The sequence below is a fragment of the Thalassophryne amazonica genome, chromosome 3, assembly GCF_902500255.1.
Source record: "Thalassophryne amazonica chromosome 3, fThaAma1.1, whole genome shotgun sequence".
NCBI classification, from domain to species: Eukaryota; Metazoa; Chordata; class Actinopteri; order Batrachoidiformes; family Batrachoididae; genus Thalassophryne; species Thalassophryne amazonica.
Genome location: NC_047105.1, coordinates 110,916,488 through 110,940,111, shown reverse-complemented (window position 1 = coordinate 110,940,111; position 23,624 = coordinate 110,916,488). Strand labels below are relative to the sequence as shown.

The window sequence follows — 23,624 nt, the reverse complement described above, 5'->3', positions numbered from 1 at the left end:
TCTTGAGAACCAGGGATGGCAGTTCATGTACATTTGATGTGATCACTTACAGTATGTACATGATGACCCCTGTAGCCCAGCAGTCCACTGGCCTGCCGTATCGCTGTCTGCCAACCACCTCTGGGGCTGCAAAAAAAGACAGAAATTACGTTGAAAAATTCTTAAAGCCGAAACATCACATTCTTCACAAACCAAACTAGAAGCACTCAGAGAGTGCAAACCTCCGCCAAGGCCATGGGGTCACTGACGCCATAACATCTACACGCCGTGGAATCATTGAACCTAAAAAAGTCTAACATTGATGTTTGCTCAGTAGTAAAAAAAAGTTTCATCTGCTGTGACTGGATAGCATGTATCCTTAGCGCTTGGCATCACAGTTTATTGCAACTTGCACCTTTCCCAGAAGCTACTGTCATCTGAGCACTGATATTGATATTGCATGTGCTTATAGACAAAAACAAATAAGAGACAAAATTCAATGTATTATTCAACTAAACTGCAAATATATGAATTTTTTAACATTTATGAAACACTTCTCTAAACAAGGCCATAGGGTCACTGACCCTAAAGAGATTCCCTCCTTGGCACAGTGATCTATTCAACAATTCAGTGTTACAACCAAAACTATGATACATACACTTTTCTTTCCTGTATATTTGACATCCTTGACCATGAAAACATACCACTAGAACTTGGAATCACTTTTATGTCTTTATTAGTTCAAAAGTTATTGTATAAAAACGATTTTTCGGTAATGGCGGTTCAATCAAATCTGATGACACCTTACTGAGTCAGTACAGATTCAGCTACAATTTGGTGTTAGTTGTGCATCTCTAGCTTCATTTGTCACCTCACACTGACACATTTTCTATTTTCCCTATAGTTTTGCATATTCTGGATCACCACATCCGGAATCCGGATCCGATCATCACCAAACATTGTTGTTTGATAGAACATTTGACTATGTTACACCCTAATTTTTTCAAGCCTTTCTGCCTTGTTTTTGTGGAGTTAGAAACTAGAATGTCAAAATCCCCCCTATCCCGCAATGGTGAAGAATCCTTTAAAAAATTCCTGGATCCGGATCGTGATCCGGATCACCACTAAAATGTAATCACTGGTTCCTCTTGTCATTTCCAACCACTCCCCAAAATTTCATCAAAATCTGTTCAAAATTTTTTTGAGTTATCCTGCTGACAAACTGACAAACAGACAGACAAACAAACGCGACCAAAAACATAACCTCCTTGGCGGAGGTAATAATGGGCCTCATGCAAAAAGATTTTTGTAACCTTCTCTCTGATTTCTATTACTTTTTTTAACCGACAACCAACCAAGCAATTTTAGCCACTAAAACAACCAAATGGGTTATTTATTGAAACTTTTGTAAGTGCTCTATTTGTGTTTTTTACATCTATACCACCTCCTTTAGCTATGACAGAAATTCTAAAATGTTTTAATTAATATGTATATGTTGCAAAGTTCTTCAGCATCTCACCATGTCATTGAGGTCTTTCAGACTGTTTTTTGAGCAAATGCTTCAGGGGAGCATTAGCATGGCTAAAACCTTTAAGCTTCTGCTCCCCCCCAGACCCCCCACCTTTTTAAACATTTTTCTTTTCTTGCCTTTCAGCTTCTGTGGGGACTCCACCACCTCCCCCCAGACTCCACGCTCCACTTCCGGATAGAAGCATGAAATTTGGCACAAATGTACCTATCTATGTCCTCTTTCATATAAAAGCAAGACCCACCTCAGATCTTATCAAATAACTCAAAACGATGACTAGTTAGAGCAAAATATTGTATTACTAGTGAATAGAAATATGGCTATTCTGCACATTTTAAGCATAGTTACATGTCTGTATGATGCACAGTTCCTGAGATACACCATTGCAAAGTTTAAAGGATTCCAAGAAATCTGATATATATGGGCTTAATTTATAACCATACAAATGTACAAGCATTTACTGTCCTACAGCATAAAATACAGTGGAGACAGATTCAGCTTGACTTTGCTGGATGATATCTGGGCCTTCAAGAATCATGCTCACCATGGCTTTCAAAGATTCAGGCACACATTTTTTGTGACAATCAGTGCTGAAAGAGCCATTGAAGTCTTGCTTGCAGTTAAGCATTTCATTGCGAATGATCTTTGCTGCATTTGCTAAAGTTTTGCTCTTACTGTCATAGCTGTTGTCTTTGGCAAATTTCAGAACTTCCCCAATATTCTCTTCATAAGCTAACAGTATGTCTCGTCCTGATACCATATCACCCCAATAGAGTGCTTCACTCTCAGACTGCAGGCTTACTTGTAGTTCCTAGGGTTTGTAAGAGTAGAATGGGAGGCAGAGCCTTCAGCTTTTAGGCTCCTCTCCTGTGGAACCAGCTCCCAATTCAGATCAGGGAGACAGACACCCTCTCTACTTTTAAGATTAGGCTTAAAACTTTCCTTTTTGCTAAAGCTTATAGTTAGGGCTGGATCAGGTGACCCTGAACCATCCCTTAGTTATGCTGCTATAGACTTAGACTGCTGGGGGGTTCCCATGATGCACTGAGTGTTTCTTTCTCTTTTTGCTCTGTATGCACCACTCTGCATTTAATCATTAGTGATTGATCTCTGCTCCCCTCCACAGCATGTCTTTTTCCTGGTTCTCTCCCTCAGCCCCAACCAGTCCCAGCAGAAGACTGCCCCTCCCTGAGCCTGGTTCTGCTGGAGGTTTCTTCCTGTTAAAAGGGAGTTTTTCCTTCCCACTGTCGCCAAGTGCTTGCTCACAGGGGGTCGTTTTGACCGTTGGGGTTTTTCCGTAATTATTGTATGGCCTTGCCTTACAATATAAGGCGCCTTGGGGCAACTGTTTGTTGTAATTTGGCGCTAAATAAATAAAATTGATTTGATTTTGATTTGATTTGAATGCCTGCAAACCTAACACTTGTGAGAGCAGACGTTCTTTAAGCCGTGTTGAGTTTACTTTGTCAAGTGTATGAACCCCGAGCTGTCTAATGCAAGCTTCATAAAGCTTGACCAAATCAGACAGTTTGAAACTGAACACCATATCGTCAGCCTGTTCCTCAACATAGGATGCTAACTCAGCTAGTGCAATACTCTCGGCCCAACTTTGATCATTATTACCTTTGTTAATCTTTCTGCTGTGAGAACGAGCTTTGTTAAATAAATTAACCAAGCAACCACTGTGATAAATGATATCTAAGGCATGCATATCTGATCCAGCTAACTTGGCAAGGAGCTTAGTGTCATTAATTTCTTGTGCACACTGTTTGACCTTTTCATCAATTTCCATTGTCTTTGCCTTATGCAATGTTCCTTCATTCTTTTCACAAAAAAGACAGCTATCACAGGATGTATTGAGAGCAATCTTAGCTCGAGTTTTGACTGGGCTTACAATAGTTTCAGTGCTTTTTCTCTTTTTGGCTCTCTCAAGTTTCATGTTGCTAACTTTGCCATAGCAAGACTTATGCCAAACAGCTTTCTTAGACTTTAGTGTGTCTTCAATCCCTTGTCCTTCATCTAATAGGTGTAAATCTACATTTATAGGGAATTCACCTATCTCTTTGAATTTGATCAGATTGTTTGCAAAAGTAGTATAAGCTGAGCCAAATGAGCTTCTGGTACTGTTTGCTGGACATAGTTTTTCATCTATGTCAGCCTGGTATATCACACACTTTGTCCAGTCAAGTTTACAAGTTGAACTTTCTCTTGCACAGTTTGAAGCCATATTCAGCTTTCCTTCACATATACATCTACGGACAACTACCACCAAAAGTCCAGAATCTAACCATCACCACCAGCTAGCTAGACAGTACATAGACAATTAGACATAGCCCAATGCATTGTTACCAGTCATTCTGAGTGTTGGGCAAGTGTGTGCACATGTGACTGCTGACTACACAGCTTGGTAGAGGGCAGCAGTGTGGAGGCCTGGAGGTATGTGCTGGCCTACAGAGACACTGTGAACTCATAATTTGGCACTTCCTGTTTCAGTGGTGCTTTGCTCATATTAATTTTATACAATGAAATTGAAGCCTGTAATGTAAAAACAATTATAATATACAATTATATACAATGTATATATAATATACAATATATACAATTATATCTTTGTAAAAATGTAAAAACAATAAATGTAATGTAAAAACAATTATATCTTTACAGGTCATAAATTATATAATATATATATATAAAACATAAATATAATATATATAATATATATATATATATATATATATATATATATATATATATATATATATAACATAAAAGAAACAATGTACGAAAAACCCGTGTGGCCGAAAGGGTGAAGGCAGAAGCAAAGCTTATGCAGCAAAGCACCCTCCCCTTATACCATTAAAAATAAAGAATGTATATATACATATACACATACATACATACATATACACATACACACATATACATACACACCTACACATATGGTCATAATAGCTGTACAAGAAAAGAGAGAAAAGAAAAAGAAAAAAAAAGGTGGATAAACAATTTAACTTAATCACAAATTTTCAAAACACAACCAAAAAGTAAGAGTGAACAGTGACAAAATGGCAAACCTAATCCTTCAACCTATAACGGGTAAATATATTCTTTTTGTAAAGCCTTTTAAAACCAACCAGTGTACCAAGTATTTTAATATTATCAGGACAATTATTCCAAATATTAACACCCCTGACGGAAACACAATGACTTTTAACAGTAGTACGGATCTTCAATTTCTCAAATAATAATGTTCCTTTCAAACTGTAGCTGGAGTCTCTCATTTTAAACAGATTCTGGACATGTAGAGGCAAAAGCTTATTTTTAACTTTATACATAATCTGTATTGTAATATAATCAACCAGGTCCCAGAATTTTAAAATTTGCAGACAAGCAAATAACGAATTTGTTGGCTCTCGATATGGTTTATTACTGATAATTCTTATAGCTTTCTTTTGCAACAGAAAAACTGGTTTAGTATTAATTCTGTATGTATTTCCCCAAACCTTGACACAATATGTCATATATGGAACAAGGAATGCATGATATAAAGTGGTCAATGCATGTTGGGTGAGGAAGTCCTGGGCTTTGTGCACAATTGCAATGGCTTTTGACATTTTAGTTTTAACATAGTTAATATGTGTTTTCCAGCTTAATCTATCACCAATATGAACACCAAGAAATTTTGTATCTGTTACAATTTCAATATCATGTAGTCATAGCTTTTTGCTTAAATTCCTGGACTTATTCCCAAATATGATACACTTAGTTTTACCAAAATGGAGCGATAATTTATTTAAATCAAACCATTTTTTAAATTTATGTAATTCGTTCTCCATCTTGTCCAGGAGCTGGCCCAAATGATCCCCACTACAAAACACAGTCGCATCGTCCGCAAATAAAATACAACTTACATACTTAGAAAACAAACATATATCATTAATATACAAAAGGAACAACAGTGGCCCAAGGACTGAACCCTGTGGCACCCCACAAGTAATCTTCAAAAACTCAAAATTTGTCGCACCAAAGTGGACACACTGATACCTACTGTCTAAGTAGCTCGCTATCCAGTCATGTGCCAGTCCCCTGATACCATACTTCTGTAATTTGTCCAATAGCAAGGTATGATCTATAGTATCAAATGCTTTCTGTAAATAATAATAAAAAAAAAAAACCCTACAGTATATTGCTGATTTTCAATCGCGTTGGTACCGGTAATTTGTTCAACAAAATCCATCACAGCCAGCGAAGTAGTGCAATTCTTTCTAAAACTGTATTGCTGCTCGCTAAGGATATGATGTTTAGTTAAAAAATCATTTAACCTAATTTCAAATACCTTTTCCAGAATTTTGGAAAACTGTGGCAAGAGGGAGATTGGCCTATAATTGCAAAAGACATGCTTGTCACCAGATTTAAACAATTGGATCACTTTAGTTATTTTCATTTTGAAAGGAAATTTCCCAGTCATTAATGACAAATAACAGATATATGTTAAAGGCTTAACAATGCAATCAATAATATTTTTAACCAAAAACATATCAAAACGGTCACTATCAGTTGATTTTTTCCCTTTAAGTTTGTGAACTATATCAATAATTTATTTTTCATCCGTTCCTCTAATAAACATTGAATCACGAACTGTTTCTATTGTTTTGCTGTGATTCAAGGAGCATGTTTTGGAAGGAACCATTGAATTTGCTAAGTTTTTACCCACATTAACAAATAACCATTAAAATGATCTGCAATAGCTTTGTTTTCTTTAACAATTGTGTCAGTATTTGTATAAAAATAGGCGGGATATTCTTTGACATCTTTTTTCTTCTTTATGATTTCATTTAAGAACCTCCAAGTACACTTTATATTCGTTTTATTTTTTTCCAATAAATCACTATAATACTGTCCTTTACATGATCATATAATCTATGTTAGTTTGTTTTTATATGACTTATATCTTATCTCAGCTTCAATTGTTCTAGATTTTAAAAACTGCTTGTACAAAAAATTTTTCCTTTTTACATGCATTCTGAAGTCCCTTAGTGATCCAAGGTTTATCTTTGCTTAGCTTTTTTCCATTTTTTAACACACAAGGGCAATGTCTATCATATAAACTGGAAATAATAGAAATGGAAATTCGTAAGATTGATCAACATCCTCAATGTAAATGTCACTCCAATTTTGCTGTCTTAAATCCGTCCTAAGCTTTTCCATAGTTTCGTTTGTTATTTTCCTTGTGAAGTTTGTAATATTAATGTATTAACAAAAACAGGCAGATGGTCACTGATTTTACTAATGAGAAGTCCACCCATTATGTTTCCCATAGTAATGTTTGTCAATATATTGTCAATAAGTGTTGATGAATTCCTAGTTATCCTAATTGGATGAGTAATTACTGGATACAATCCCATACTAAATACGGAATTAATAAATTCATCTATGTGTGATTGACAATGAGGATTGTGGAAATCCATATTGAAGTCTCCACAGATAAACAAAAGCTTATTATTTTTATAGGTGTTATACATATCTGTCAATTTATCCACAAAAATGTTTGTGTTTGATCCAGGAGCTCTGTAAATACAACTTATGATTATGTTTTTTGATTTTTCACATTTAATTTCCACTGAGACACATTCCATAACATTATCAAAAGAAAAAGACATATTATTGACAATTTCACACTGATAACTAGCACTGACATAAAGTGCCATGCCACTGCCCCTTTTATTCATCCTATTTATAACAAAAAGATCATAACCACCGAGCCGGACCGTGTCATGTGCTCATCCCTCAACCATGTCTCTGTAACCGCAATGACAGAAAAGGGATTACTGACAATTTTGAAAGAATCCTGAATTTTGGGCAAATTCATAGGAAGACTTCTACTATTAAAATGTATAAAGGAGAAAGAACCGTTTAACATGGAAGAGTCCTTAAGTTGTTCCTCGGTAAAGTAATTGCAGTGGTGAGTAGTATTTTTAAGAAAAAAACAATCCGGATCTATATTGTAATCAATGCTATGAGATATATGTTCAGAGTAAACACTTTTAGATCAAGCTCCTGTGCAGAAGCAAGTTGAAAAGAATCAACTGACATCATAAAAGGGTTGTAATCGACAAACCAAAAATGCGGCTAAATATGATATGACTATTTCATGTAAACCAGTATGTGATATGGATTTAGTCAAGAATTGTCTCATAACAAAAGAGGAAAATGAAACAAAAACATACCAAAATCCCTTCAAATATAAATATTTGAAGGGATTATATACATATAAATATATATAAATCTAAAGCTGTATGACAAGTAGATTAATGAATTTATATTTGGAATATTAGGAAATTAATGAATGTGGAATGTTCTCTTGAATCACTTTGGTGAGCCTTTAGTGAATGATTCTGAGTAACAGTGGTTCTTACATGACACTTGTCTCATTTTCCTCTAAGCATCAATGCATTATTCTCACCCAAATATTCTGGTGTCCCACAGGGGTCTTTGATCAGTCCGTTCTCCAACTTGGCCAGATGGAAGTCACTGATGACTATTTTAGAGTGCTTCAGGCGGTTGTAGTAAACCAAGTTCTCCAGCTATGGAAAATTGTCACATTACAATGACACAATGAGATTCAACAAGACACAAGAGAAATAATTCACCCATTTTCCTGTCACTCAACAACAGCAAAGAATGTGAAACCACTGCATTTAGCAAGAAATGTTCCAATTTCACCTACCAACCTCACCGTTGTCTCGGCCTACGGGCCGAGCGGCAGTGCAAAGTACCCGACCTTCTTGGAGTCCCTGGGAGGGGTACTAGATAGCGCTCTGACTGGGGACTCCATTGTTCTCCTGGGGGATTTCAACGCCACATGGGCGGTGACAGTGAGACCTGGAGGGGAGTGATCGGGAAGCACGGCCTCCCCGATCTGAACCCGAGTGGTGTTCAGTTGTTGGACTTCTGTGCTAGTCACAGTTTGTCCATCACGAACACCATGTTTGAGCACAAGGGTGTCCATAAGTGCACGTGGCACCAGGACACCCTGAGCCGGAGGTCGATGATCGACTTTGTAGTCGTATCATCTGACCTTCGGCCACGTGTCTCGGACACTCGAGTGAAGAGAGGGGCAGAGCTGTTGACCGATGACCACCTGGTGGTGAGTTGGATCTGCTGGGAGGGGAGGAAGCTGGTCAGACCTGGCAGGCCCAAACGTATCATGAGGGTCTGCTGGGAACGACTGGCGGAACCCTCTGTCAGCGATGTCTTCAACTCCCACCTCCGGGAGAGCTTCTCCCAGATCCCGGGGGAGGTTGGAGACATGGAGTCCGAGTGGACCATGTTCTCCACCTCCATTGTTGATGCGGCCGCTCATAGCTGTGGTCACAAGATCTCTGGTGCCTGTCGCGGCGGCAATCCCCAAACCCGGTGATGGACGCTGGAAGTAAGGGATGCTGTCAAGCTGAAGAAGGAGTCCCACCTACCATCTTTGTTGGTAGGTGGAACCCCGGAGGCAGCTGACAGATACCAGCAGGCCAAGCGTGCCGCAGCCCGTGCGTTCACAGAGGCAAAAACTCGGGTGTGGGAGGAGTTCGGGGAGGCCATGGAGGAGGACTATCGGTCGGCCTCAAAGAGATTCTGGCAAACCGTCCGGCGCCTCGGGAGGTGGAGGCAGCTCTCCACCAGCACTGTTTATGGTGCGGCTGGGGAGCTGTTGACCCTGACTGGGGATGTTGTCGGGCAGTGGAAGGAATACTTCGAGGATCTCCTCAATTCCATTGTCACGTCTTCCGAAGAGGAAGCAGAGACTGGAGACTCAGAGGCGGACTCATCCATTACCCAGGCTGAAGTGGTTAGAAAGCTCCTTGGTGGCAAGGCTCCTGGGGTGGATGAAATCCGTCCTGAGTACCTTAAGTCTCTGGATGTTGTCGGACTGTCTTGGCTGACACACTTCTGCAACTTCGTGTGGCAATCAGGGACACTCCCTCTGTTTAAGAAGGGGGACCGGAGGATGTGTTCCAACTACAGGGGGATCACACTCCTCAGCCTCCCCGGTAAGGTCTATTCCAGAGTACTGGAGAGGAGAATTCGACCGATGGTCGAACCTCGGATTCAGGAGGAGCAATGTGGTTTTCGTCCTGGTCGCGGCACACTGGACCAGCTCTACACGCTCCATGGGGTGCTCGAGGGTTCATGGGAGTTCGCCCTACCAGTCCACATGTGTTTTGTGGATCTGGAGAAGGCATTCGACCGTGTCCCTCGGGCCACCCTGTGGGGGGTGCTTCGGGAGTACGGGGTCCGGTGTCTTTTGCTAAGGGCTATCCAGTCCCTGTACGACCGCAGCAGGAGCTTGGTTCGCATTGCCGGTAGTAAGTCAAACCTGTTTCCAGTGTATGTGTGTTTTTTTTTTTTTGCCAGCTTGCACTCGGCCGAGACGGACGCACTTTTCTCTTCTCCCTCCCTCCTTATCTTTCCTGTTTCTGTGGCATGTTGTCTGTGAGGCTGCAGCTTTGCTCTTCTGGAAAACGACAAAAATGGATCTGTTAAAGTGGTCTCTGAACGCAACTGACACTATATTTTCTACAAGACATTCGGGGGCGGAGGACCCGACCTGTCCTGCTGGGACGCATGTGATGGGTTACGTGATGAACTCGTGGATGAGATGGCAGGTCATGTGCCTTTACATACTTTCTGTGGAGGACGTTGAAGATGTGTACATATTCGGCTTGGTGGTGACCGGCTTTCTGCTGTGTGGAACGGGCACTGTGCTGGTTTACCGGAAAATCAAGAAAGTGGAAGCAGCTTTGATTGGTCCTTCCAGGCTGCCCTACATGATTGATTCGATTGGGAAGGCAGTGGCTGCGCAGTCGGCGGGGGTTAACATTAACATTCTACATTCAGATGCATTGAGAGCCACTCTGTTCTCAGAACTGTGGAATCTTTCAGGTGTCTGCTAATCTGGTTATTCATTTGGCTTCCCCAAACACAGCTGCACTTCAAGGTCGCTGTGATAAAACCTCCTCAGAAGATCAACACTTAAGCCTCGCTCCCTGGTCTTCCCCCCTCCCCTCAGCTTCTCCAGCTCTGACATTGACTGTGACAGTGAACTGCTCAGGGCTGCCCCTCCCCCTCCAGGATTGTCAGACAAGGCCGTTGACGGCGCCAAACCTTTTCAAATCTCGGTTGTCGTCATGTGTCCTTGTTTTTGTCAGTGTGATTATTGTTTTTCTGTGCTGATGGGGATTTTTTCCCTCATTGCTGCTGTGTAATGCAGCGGCTATGAGGGTTTTTTTTCTCCTTTTCCCTCGTGTTTTGCTTTTCAATATATGTTTATGTACGGGCCGGCCTATGTGTTGTGTTGTGTGTGTGTGTTGTTTGTTATGGGTCGGTGTTGGTTTGCTCAGCCCTGCTGTTGACCAAGGCAGGGATGTACATCTGGAGCTGGTCCCCGGGCGCCTAATGGTGACTTCTGCTCCTACGGGCAATTAGGATGGGTTAAATGCAGTAGACACATTTCATTGTGCAGGGAACATGTTCTTCTGTGCATATGACAATAAAATTCCTTGAATGTTGGCCACCGCCAGGGCTGCCCTTTGTCACTGGTTCTGTTCATTATTTTTATGGACAGAATTTCTAGGCGCAGCCAGGGTGTAGAGGGGGTCTGGTTTGGGAACCACAGAATCTCGTTTCTGCTGTTTGCGGACGATGTGGTTGTGTTGGCTTCATCAAATCAGGACCTTCAGTGTGCACTGGGGCGGTTTGCAGCCGAGTGTAAAGCGTCCGGGATGAAAATCAGCACCTCCAAATCCGAGGCCATGGTTCTCAACCGGAAAAAGGTGCTTTGCCCTCTTCAGGTCGGTGGAGTGTCCTTGCCTCAAGTGGAGGAGTTTAAGTATCTCAGGGTCTTGTTCACGAGTGAGGGACGGATGGAGCGTGAGATCGATAGACGGATCGGTGCAGCATCTGCAGTGATGCAGTCGCTGTATCGGACCGTCATGGTGAAGAGAGAGCTGAGTAGGGGGGCAAAGCTCTTGATTTACCGATCGATCTACGTTCCGATCCTCACCTATGGTCATGAGATTTGGCTCATGACCGAAAGAACGAGATCGTGAGTACAATCGGCTGAGATGAGTTTCCTCCGCAGGGTGGCTGGGCGCTCCCTTAGAGATAGGGTGAGGAGCTCAGTCACTCGGGAGGAGCTCGGAGTCGAGCTGCTGCTCCTCCACATTGAAAGGAGTCAGTTGAGGTGGCTCGGGCATCTTTTCTGGATGCTCCCTGGACGCCTCGCTGGAGAGGTGTTCCGGGCACGTCCCATTGGGAGGAGGCCGCGGGGAACACGCAGGACATGCTGGAGGGACTACATCTCTTGGCTGGCTTGGGAACACCTTGGGGTTCCCCCGGAGGAGCTGGGGGAGGTGTGTGTGGATCGGGAGGTCTGGGGGCTTTGCTTGAGCTGCTGCCCCCGCGACCCGACTCTGGATAAAGCGGAAGAAAATGGATGGATGGATGGATGTTCCATTTTCAGTTTGACAACACAAGTTAGACTTGTGTCGTGTCAGTGTATAAGCTGTATAAGGTCTTCATACAAAATTCTAAAGACAAGACATAGAAGGAAGCTGAACATAATCCGTATGAAAAGAAAGATGTCCAGAAACACAGTAATTCTAATACAACACATTTTAGTGGATGTATTGTTTTAGGACTGTATGATATATGCTTCTTGAATAACACGCGGGTGTTAATGTTTTAGTTTAAATTGAGCAAAGGACTGCAACAAATGAGACTTGTCAATAATCCAGTGAAAACAAGTGCTTTTTTTCCTCATTCCAACTTCAAAATGAAATTTTGTGAATTGACATAAAAAAAAAATTGTACAGTGTGTTGATACACATTTTGACTAAAGGCTTTCCAGCCCCACATATTGCATGCTACCAAACAATATGTTCAGTCACTGTAGAGCCTAGGATTTTAATTTTATTAATAAATAAATAAGCATTAAATAAGCAAAGTCTTTGTTTTGTGTTGCTATCTGAGTGGTATTGCTGATACTGCTACATGAGAGGACAAGACAATGGAAGGTTTGCTAGATGAGTAATTTGCACAATATGATGTAACAAATTGTCCATTTAGATTATATGTTAATGAATTGGGGGAGAGGGGCACTCACATGCGATCTGTGTTGCGGAGTGGGGGGGGTTCATTGGTGGCACCCGGACTCCATGTGACTCCAGCTGAGAGTGGGTCGAATGACCACTCGCACAACTTTCGGCCACTGGTGTGAACGCTGCCTCGATCGCATCATTCCGCCATGGTTCAACATGGATGTTGATTTCGTACAGCTGCTTGGCCATGGCACCATATGTCTGACCTGCGTATGACATGGTGCTCAAATGCGGCGAACACGATCAGATGGCGGTGCGACCTCATCCTGTCCGTTGTTTGAAAGCGTGAGCGGTACACGATTATCGAGCGCATGTGCCGTGCCCGAATGAATGTGGCGACTGCTGTACGAGGCACTCGAGTGCGACTCCAATTTCACAAGAATGCCATTTGACTCCTCCTTCCTGCACCATTCTGCCTCAGTCGTGTTATGTGTGACGGGGCCCAAATAAAAGCAAGGTTTTGACAGGAGTTTTTGAGTAGGGAATTTTCTTATTCATTTCAGTGGTGAATCCATCTGTACAGACTACACACATCATGAACCCATCTATATCAGGCATATCTGAATAATGTGCCAAGTAAACAGCACAGAAACTCTGCACTCAACTTCAGACTGTTTGTGCTCGTCTATGGTGCAATTTGTTTTTGCTGTTTCATGACAGTAATGCACCTGCACTGCGCTTGACCAACACACACATGGTGGAAATACAGCGTTTAAAACAATGTCAGCACTAAGCATCAAAATGGCAATATGTCAGTAGGAAAGTACGACTGTCAATGAGCCAAGTTCTGTACTGTTTTGTGCTGGATAGAAAATGAAGCCCATATTCATTCATAACATAAAATGTGGAGTTGACGGAACCTTCCATCCATCCATCCATCCATTTTCTTCCGCTTTATCCGGAGGCGGGTCGCGGGGGCAGCAGCTCAAGCAAAGCCGCCCAGACGTCCCAATCCACACACACCTCCCCCAGCTCCTCCGGGGGAACCCTGAGGCATTCCCTAGCCAGCTGAGAGACATAGTCCCACCAGCGGGTCTTCCCTGGGGCCTCCTCCCAATGGCACATGCCCGGAACACCTCTCCAGCGAGGCGTCCAGGGGGCATCCGGGAAAGATGCCCGAGCCACCTCAGTTGGCTCCTTTCAATGTGGAGGAGCAGCAGCTCGACTCCGAGCTCCTCCAGAGTGATAGAGCTCCTCACCCTATCTCTAACCCTATAACGCCAAGTGTCATCATATTTGATATAGGATTTTTTGAGATGTCTGCTTCATCAGTGTGATATTTTCTCCCCCAAAAAACCCATCGTATACAATGAGATAGTTGTAGTGCACAGACAAACCACCAGATGTCAGTATCTTATGCATCAGAGGGCCTTCAGATGAGACATTCATAATGGCTGCCTGAAACAAGTGATCCACAGTAATTTCCCTAAGAAAATGGAGCATTTTATAGGTTTGAAATGTTATGTTTGCTCTGGATTTAAAATGGATGTTTTTTATGCTAGAACACCCAATGTAGCAAATATGATACAAATAAAAACATATATGCAAAAAGGTTTTGTTTTTTTTTGTTGTTTTTTTGGTGGGTTTGTTAAAAGGTCCAATAAAGACTCTTGTTTCAAAAAATTAGAATTTTCTGACAATTATTTCACAGGGTGGGCTTTATAGGGGTAAGGGAGCGCCCAGCCACCCTGCGGAGGAAACTCATCTCGGCCGCTTGTACTCACGATCTCATTCTTTCGGTCATGAGCCAAATGTCATGACCATAGGTGAGGGTTGGAACGTGGATTGATCGGTAAATCGAGAGCTTTGCCCCCTTGCTCAGTTCTCTCTTCATCAGTGAAGAGAGAGCTTTACGTGGTGAAGAGAGAGTTGACAGAACCTGAGTTCCAAAATTTCTTCAGAACATTGTACGGAAAATGATGTGCTTCAGCTGGTGTATATAGGACAGTTAAGGCCAGTCAATAGATGAACGTGATAAACGGATGACACTGAGGTTTACCTTGAGGTTTCTGTGAACAATATGCAGGGAGTGGAGGTAGGCAACAGCCTCCAACACCTGGCGCACCACATTACTGGTATCTCGTTCTGAGTAGTAACCTTGGTCGAGTATCCAGTCAAATACTTCTCTGCCTGTAGCACTGCGGGAAGACAAAAACTCTTGTTACAGATTGTATTACATAATTCTGGAAACAGATCATTAGATTATACAAACTTTGATCCTGGCATTAGATCCTGAGTGGTAAACTTTGACCCTACCCTTTCTGGATGATTCATCTTTGACCCTCACCAAAGAGGCTATGTTTTCCTTGCAATTCTTCTGTTTGTCTGTCTAATGTGTCCAGAGTCATGGCAGGATCAAGACAAAACAAGCAATTAAGATCAAAGCTCAAAGGAAAGATCCACTCTTGCTCTTGGACTGCACCAAAATGTAATGGACGTATCAAGTTGATGAAATGGTCTTTGCAGAATCAATGGATGCCCTGATTGCAGAAATTCAATTTAATTTATTTATACAGCACTGATTCATACCATATTTCACCACAATGTGCCTCGCAAGAATAAGTTCTAATCTTACACACCCCCTGAGCAAGCACTCAGCGTTTGAGAACTGTCTACCCAACATAGATTTAGCACAGAGTGCCATACTGTTTGTATTACTTCATAACTGATGTAAATGAAGTCCAAAACATATTCAGTGACTTAGAAAAGTTCATGTATCCATCCCCTGACTTGTCTGAAGAAAACTGACAATTAAACTGATTATTTACAAGTATTATAACAAGGGAGCCCATTACTTATGCAACCCATCATCTTGGCTTTTATATTTTTAATTAATTTGTATCAAGTTGTAGAGATTTACTTTCAGTTTGAGTCTAAGGAAGATAATTTTAGAAATGTTTATACTGAGAAGCCTAATTTACTTTTTGTATCTGAAATGCCATAAACACATTAAAATGCATGAAATACCAAGGGGCTGAATACTTTTGCAAGCCACTGTAATTGAAGTTGGAGGGAAAGACAATGACTCAATACAAGTAAGACTGTCAATTATAAGAAATAGAGAAAAAAATAGTTTTTAATCTGAATTTAAATAACTCCACAGAATCAGACTTTCATCGCAACAGGCAGACTGCGTAAAAGAAAAATGCATGATGAGAAAAAGATGTTTTCCTCCAACAACATCACTGCAGTGTTTAAGATTGTTTAAGACTGACACTAAACTAATGTTGTTTGGCTTCTTCCATTTTTTCAGTGAATTTGGCATGGATCTGCATGTGAAGGTGGCCACAGACTTTATACCAAATGTCCTTCCTGACTTTTTTTATATTTTGATTTTGCACAGCACCACAATGGAGGTAAAATTACATAAACTGTTAGCTTTAATGTGAATCAGTCAAGTTTCTTTATTTTGAACACACACACACACACACACACACACACACACACACACACACACACACACACACACACACACACACACACACACACACACACACACACACACACAAATCTTGTCCAATCAACTGAATATACCCCAGGTGGACTCCAATTAAGCTGTAGAAGCATCTCAAGGGTGATCAGCTTTGTGAGCTTCATGGCAAAGGTTGTTAATACTTATGTGATTTTCTAGGGTTTTTTGGGGGGGAGGGGGTTTATATATAAATTTACTAAAATCTCAAACTTTGGGGGGGGGGAGCGCAAAATGTTTTCTTCTTCCTGGGGTTGGGGGGGGGGGGGGGTAACAGAAAATACAGTGAGGAAAATAAGTATTTGAACACCCTGCGATTTTGCAAGTTCTCCCACTTAGAAATCATGGAGGGGTCAGAAATGTTCATCTTAGGTGCACGTCCACTGTGAGAAACATAATCTAAAAAAAAAAATCTGGAAATCACAATGTGTGATTTTTTAATAATTTATTTGTATGTTACTGCTGCAAATAAGTATTTGAACACCTGTGAAAATCAATGTTAATATTTGGTACAGTAGCCTTTGTTTGCAATTACAGAGGTCAAACGTTTCCCGTAGTTCTTGACCAAGTTTTCACACACTGCAACAGGGATTTTGGTCCACTCCTCCATACAGATCTTCTCTAAATCTTTCAGGTTTGGAGTTTCAGCTCTCTCCAAAGATTTTCTATTGAGTTCAGGTCTGGAGACTGGCCAGACCACTCCAGGACCTTGGAATGCTTCTTACGGAGCCCCTCCTTACTTGCCCTGACTGTGTGTTTGGGGTCATTGTCATGCTGGAAGACCCAGCCATGACCCATCTTCAATGCTCTTACTGAGGGAAGGAGGCTGTTTGCCAAAATCTCACAATACATGACCCCATCCATCCTCCCTTCAATACAGTGCAGTCGTCCTGTCACCTTTGCAGAAGAGCACCCTCAGAGTATGATGTTTCCACCCACATGCTTCACGGTTGGGATGGTTTTCTTGGGGTTGTTCTCATCCTCTAAACATGGTAAGTGTAGTTGATTCCAAAAAGCTCTATTCTGATCTCATATGACCACATGACCTTCTCCCATGCCTCCTCTGGATCATCCAGATGATCACTGGTGAACTTCAAATGGGCCTGGACATGTGCTGGCTTGAGCAGGGGGACCTTGCTGCCCTGCAGGATTTTAAACCATGACAGCATCATGTGTTACTAATGTAATCTTTGTGACTGTGGTCCCAGCTCTCTTCAGGTCATTGACCAGGTCCTCCTGTGTAGTTCTGAGCTTTCTCAGAATCATCCTTACCCCACAAAGTGAGATCTTGCATGGAATCCCAGACCGAGGGAGATTGACAGTCATCTTGTGTTTCTTCCACTTTCTAATAAATAATCGTAACAGTTGTTGTCTTCTACCAAGCTGCTTGCCTGTTGTCCTGTAGTCCATCCCAGGCTTGTGCAGGTCTACAGTTTTACCCTGGTGTCCTTAGACAGCTCTTTGGTCTTGGCTATGGTGGACAGGTTGGAGTGTGAGTGAGTGAACAGGTGTCTTTTATACAGGTAACAAGTTCAAACGTGTAATTAATACAGGTAAAGAGTGCAGAATAAGAGGGCTTCTTAAAGAAAAATTAACAGGTCTGTGTGAGCCAGAATTCTTGCTGGTTGGTAGGGGATCAAATACTTATTTCCAGCAGTAACATACAAATAAATTATTAAAAAATCATGCATTGTGATTTCCGGATTTTTTTTTTTTTTTTAGATTATGTCTCTCACAGTGGACACGCACCTAAGATGAACATTTCAGACCCCTCCATGATTTCTGAGTGGGAGAACTTCCAAAATTGCAGGGTGTTCAAATACTTATTTTCCTCAATGTAAGTGACAAGCACTGGGTTAGACCTTATTTGTGTGAAGTGCCTTGAGGCATCTTTGTTGTGATTTGGCGCTATATAAATGAAATAAATTGAATTGAATTGAAGGGATGAACAACTTGTCCAGCAATGGAGTAAGTGTGTGGAAACAGTTTAGGTTATAGACTAATCTGTTTGTTAACTCTAAGAAAATGTTGTTGCAACAAAAATCAACACAAGTGGACAACATGGTTCTTTTTAAAATGATAAACACCTACTTTAATGTACTGGTACTTGAAATTTGTAAGTGAATATGAATGTTGTTGATACACTTTCAGTACAATGTGTGGTTCAAGTCAGTACGTTAGGATTTAATTATGTGTATATGTACAACTTGTACAGTTGAAAATTTTTTAGAAATACTTGAATGTATGCATTTATATTTATTAGGTCTGCTTGTGAACAAAATAACCACCTGTATGGATTTTCAGCAAACCTTGGTGGAAATGCTACTTGGGTTAGTGTTTCTGCATGACTGACCTTTGGAACAGATTGACCAAAAGTCAAGGTTGAAGTGAAGTAAAAATATAGACAATACATGTTCACCATAAAAGTACTGGATTAGTTTTCACCTAATTTGGTGGAAATGTTATTTGAGTTAGTGTCTCCAGAAGATTACAATTTGGAATAGATTGGTCAAAGAGCAAGGACAAGGTCAAGTTTAAGAAAAAAATATTGCCCAAAACATGTTTACCTCAAAACTACTGGATGGCTTTTTTCCATATTTGGGGAGAATATTAGTTAGGTTAGTGTCTCAAGTTGATTAATTTTTTGATTGCGTAAAGTTCAAGGTGAAGCAAAACATGACCCAAAAACACATTTACCACGTCTCCACTGCAAATGCTAAAGATTTGTTCAAATGTGATTGAATGGTATAACTGAATTGTGATGAAGTCACAAAGAAATCAAAGTATGAAGTCATATATAGTAAAACAAACAAACAAAAAAAGAATGACAAGAAAATCCACCACTTTAGGCATATTGGCAGAGTGTGCATCAGCCCTCTGATGCCTTATATGTGCACTCAGCAATTATTGTGGATATGTGCGTTAACAAAATATGATTTCAAAATTTGATCAGTGCATTGCACAAAGAAACTCACCGTCATTATCTATGAAGCTCAAATTTGTTAATCCACAAATCAGGTGTTCTTTAAGGATGTGGGTTTTGCAAATCCAGCAAAATATATCAAATTCCCCAAGAATACATCCTGATCAGAATGCAGCAGCAAGCAAGCAATTATATCTGAATATCAAATAAGCGCTGAGCTGTGCTTATATCTACAGTGCCTCAGGTTACAACAGCTCATTCCCCATGAGTATCTGATCAACATGTACAGTTCAGCAGGGCTGAGCAGCGTCAAAAGCATGCACACGCCATTTACATAGCTCAACTCACAGTTCAAGGAATAGGAAGTATTCCTTCTTGGTTTCAAAGACGTCCACCAGCTGGAGAATGTTGGGGTGCCTCACCCTGAGGATATGTGAGGAGACAAAGAAAGAGGGTAAGTGATGACAGAATTTATGTCTACTCCAGTAGGTACTATTTTCTGTAATGGTTATAGTCAAAACAGTGATCAACTGCTTTCAGAAAAAAAGAAAGAATGTAGAACATTCAAACAATGATAAGGGCACTCAGAGACTACCTCTGCCAATTAAATATATTATTTATTCAATGCATGAAAGTCCAGATTTTAAGGTTTTGTTGTTGATTTATCAGGCTCGACGTGGTTGTACGTTTGATTTAAACATTTATGGAGATGTAAATCTCTTGGATTCGTAGGTGCAACCAGAAAAGGGGTGGGAGGCTGTTTTCATTTATACGAAAGGCTAAGTATGGCAGAGCAGACAAGTTATCTTTAATAGTGAGGCAATTAAAAATCATGACATGTAGATTTGTTGCAAACTCGGAGTATGAGGTTCACTTACAAAACAGAACTTATTTATTGAAAGTGATTTATTTTAAAAACACAGACAGCAATCATACAACATTCAAACATAAGTCACAGTCCTTCAACATAAATCAATATTCCCCATCTGCAGGTAGTCGCAGGTGGTCGACACCAGAAGGCACCATCACATCACCAACTCCGTGAACAGGCGTCAGCCTAATCTCCAGGCTGACGACACATCCGGACAGGTAGTGGCAGACATCAGGGCGGAGCAACTGACTCAATTCTAGGCAAAGCAGCAGTGACATCTGCAGAGCTCACTCCTTTCCATCATGAACCTCTAACTTTAACAGCACAAACATAAGTGACATACAAATGTCCAAAGGAGGAAGCCAAGCCACCAATACATACCACACCGTCAGTCCCAGCCAAAACAGCACAAGCAGAGGGATCAACACAACACTGGAGCATCCAACAGCCAGCAACCACCCGGCGTGACCCATGCCGAGCAGCACACAACAAGCGACAACTTCCACAGAGATCTCTATTAACAAAACCATTCACATAAGCACGTAACAGTGCCCACTTTGGCACAGACACAGCCGTGGCCGGCACCTAACTCCCTTCACAGGAACACAAAAGTGGAAACGCCAGACAAACACTTGCAGCAAACCTCCACAAGCAAGAGAAAGAAGAGCACTCTCCGCCCCTTTTATGAGTACACTTTCCGACACTAATTGGCCGAAATCCAAGCACCAGCTGAAAATAATTAAGCTCACTTATACTGCTACATAACCATTTATATGAATGAGTGTTTATCCAAACCATGCTTGCTGGCACACACCTGCTATCATCGCCACCACTACCAATTTCCTCCTGCTCCTGTACCACCTCCAAGGCAACAGAAGCCTTGGTGTCACTTTCACTGTCCAACTCCGACACCACCTGCTGCTGCTGAAAGGGACCTGCAGGCACCCCTGCCAGGCCGGCCCCCGCAGCAAACATCTCTGAAATTTTTCTGCTGTTAGCAGAAAAATTACTTATGGCTCTTGTAGCAGTTGTGAGAGCTTTTTTTCCCGTTTTCCCTCAGTTCCCTAGGTCACTCGATGTTTCTTCCCACATGGCCACTGTGGATGAGTTTGTGGCTTGGTGTGACAATCATAAACTCCACATTAATACTAAAAAGACTGTGGAGATGATACTGGATCCCAGATCAGCTGGTGATCATAGCACTGTTGTCATACACAACCTTACCAGGTGACCTCTTACAAATACCTTGGTGTTCGCATTGACAGCAACTTAAACTGGCAGACACAGGTTACCTCTGTCTGTACCAGAATTCTTCAACATCTTCACTTCCTGCGCAGACTCCATTTATTCTGGGTCTGCAAAAACATTATGCTGATCTTTTACAGAGCAACAATTGAATCCACTCTTCATTATGGTATCACCAGCTAGTCTGGGAACCATCCAGTCAAACTGAAAACACAGATCCATTCCCTCATTTAAAACCGTGGGTAAGATCATTGGCCACACTCCTCCGAGCTTTCAAGAACTCTCTGACCAAGCAACCATTGCACAAGCAAAAAAACATCTAAACGGACAGCTCACATGTTCTGCACTCAGAGTATACCTTGCTAAACTCAGGGAGGAGGTATCGTGTTCCTCTGTGTAAATGCAACTGGTACAAACACTCATTTGTTCCGTTGTCCATTAAGCTTATCAATAAACAAGCTTAAAATTGCACTTTTCTTGCCTTTTTTGTTGGTATGCCAATTTTTGCACATCTTTCTGTCTGAATGGTTAAGTTGTTTTAGTAACTTATAGCTGGATGGATGTAGTTATCGTCAAGTTTCATTTTTTTCACTGTTTTTAAAGGTTATTTATTGTTGGTTGTATTTATCTCTGTGGTTTTTATTGTTTTAAATGTTTGTTTTGTTCTATTGTCTGTGCAGCAGAACACCCCACATGTACCAACCCAAATTTCTCCCAAGGGAGACAGTTAATAAAGAACTTTGAACTTTTCAGCATCGCCTTTCTGTTTTTTTTTTTTTTTTTTCTCCATTTTGTGACTTGCATTGTTTTTTGTGTTCTGCTGTGTTGTTTCTCTCTCTCCTCATGATTGCTCATTATTAAAGGTGATTGGATGAGAGGGGTCTAGAACAGGCATGGGTGGGACTCCTGGGCCTTTGTAACCTATCATCGGGCCACATTTGGGTCAGGTATTCTTTTGACAGACAAGCCACTGGGCCTATGCTGTGTCTCCAGGCTGTAGCTGAACTCTGGGCCGGTGCATGCGTCTCTCCCTGGGCAAGGAGAGATACCATGGCAAAGCGCAGCAAAAAAAAAACAAAAACAAAAAAAAACACCACCAACAACAACAACAACAACAAAAAACAGGCAGCCATCAGCCCATTATTGATCGACCCAATAGGAAAAATCCTCATACTCCCAATGGCGAATCCACCCTTGCTGTACACCCATTTATCCTGCACACCGTATTGAGCCTTATGCAGCTTCGATGTCCTGCGGTTTCATGATGTAGGCTTACTTTGTGTAATTAAGAAAAATTTAGGTGGCTTTAGAGTCTTTGTTGATCATGGTGTTATTTTGTGGACCAGTTTACCAGTAAATACAACCCCTGGCAAAAATGATGGAATCACCGGCCTCGGAGGATGTTCATTCAGTTGTTTAATTTTGTAGAAACAAAGCAGATCACAGACATGACACAAAACTAAAGTCATTTCAAATGGCAACTTTCTGGCTTTAAGAAACACTATAAGAAATCAGGGAAAATAATTGTGGCAGTCAGTAACGGTTACTTTATTAGACCAAGCAGAGGAAAAAAATATGGAATCACTCAATTCTGAGGAAAAAATTATGGAATCATGAAAAACAAAAGAACGCTCCAACACATCACTAGTATTTTGTTGCACCACCTCTGGCTTTTATTACAGCTTGCAGTCTCTGAGGCATGGACTTAATGAGTGACAAACAGTACTCTTCATCAATCTGGCTCCAACTTTCTCTGATTGCTGTTGTCAGATCAGCTTTGCAGGTTGGAGCCTTGTCATGGACCAATTTCTTCAACTTCCACCAAAGATTTTCAATTGGATTAAGATCCGGACTATTTGCAGGCCATGATATTGACCCTATGTGTCTTTTTGCAAGGAATGTTTTCACAGTTTTTGCTCTATGGCAAGATGCATTATCATCTTGAAAAATGATTTCATCATCCCCAAACATCCTTTCAATTGATGGGATAAGAAAAGTGTCCAAAATATCAACGTAAACTTGTGCATTTATTGATGATGTAATGACAGCCATCTCCCCAGTGCCTTTACCTAACATGCAGCCCCATATCATCAATGACTGTGGAAATTTACATGTTCTCTTCAGGCAGTCATCTTTATAAATCTCATTGGAACTGCACCAAACAAAAGTTCCAGCATCATCACCTTGCCCAATGCAGATTTGAGATTCATCACTGAATATGACTTTCATCCAGTCATCCACAGTCCACGATTGCTTTTCCTTAGCCCACTGTAACCTTGTTTTTTTCTGTTTAGGTGTTAATGATGGCTTTCGTTTAGCTTTTCTGTATGTAAATCCCATTTCCTTTAGGCGGTTTCTTACAGTTTGGTCACAGATGTTGACTCCAGTTTCCTCCCATTCGTTCCTCATTTGTTTTGTTATGCATTTTCGATTTTTGAGACATACTGCTTTAAGTTTTCTGT

The 23,624-nt window shown here is 41.2% G+C and overlaps 1 protein-coding gene across 1 annotated transcript in view; it reads right to left on the bottom strand.

Moving 5' to 3' along the window:
• LOC117507433 (caM kinase-like vesicle-associated protein) overlaps window positions 1–23,624 on the bottom strand; it is a 199,607-nt gene that overhangs the window by 20,756 nt on the left and 155,227 nt on the right. Inside the window, exons 4-7 of the mRNA XM_034167303.1 lie at window positions 19,395–19,469; window positions 14,654–14,792; window positions 7,968–8,088; window positions 51–126 (exon numbers count right to left, since the gene is read on the bottom strand). Coding sequence (XP_034023194.1) covers window positions 51–126; window positions 7,968–8,088; window positions 14,654–14,792; window positions 19,395–19,469 — 411 coding nt within the window. The remainder of the gene's footprint in view (window positions 1–50; window positions 127–7,967; window positions 8,089–14,653; window positions 14,793–19,394; window positions 19,470–23,624) is intronic.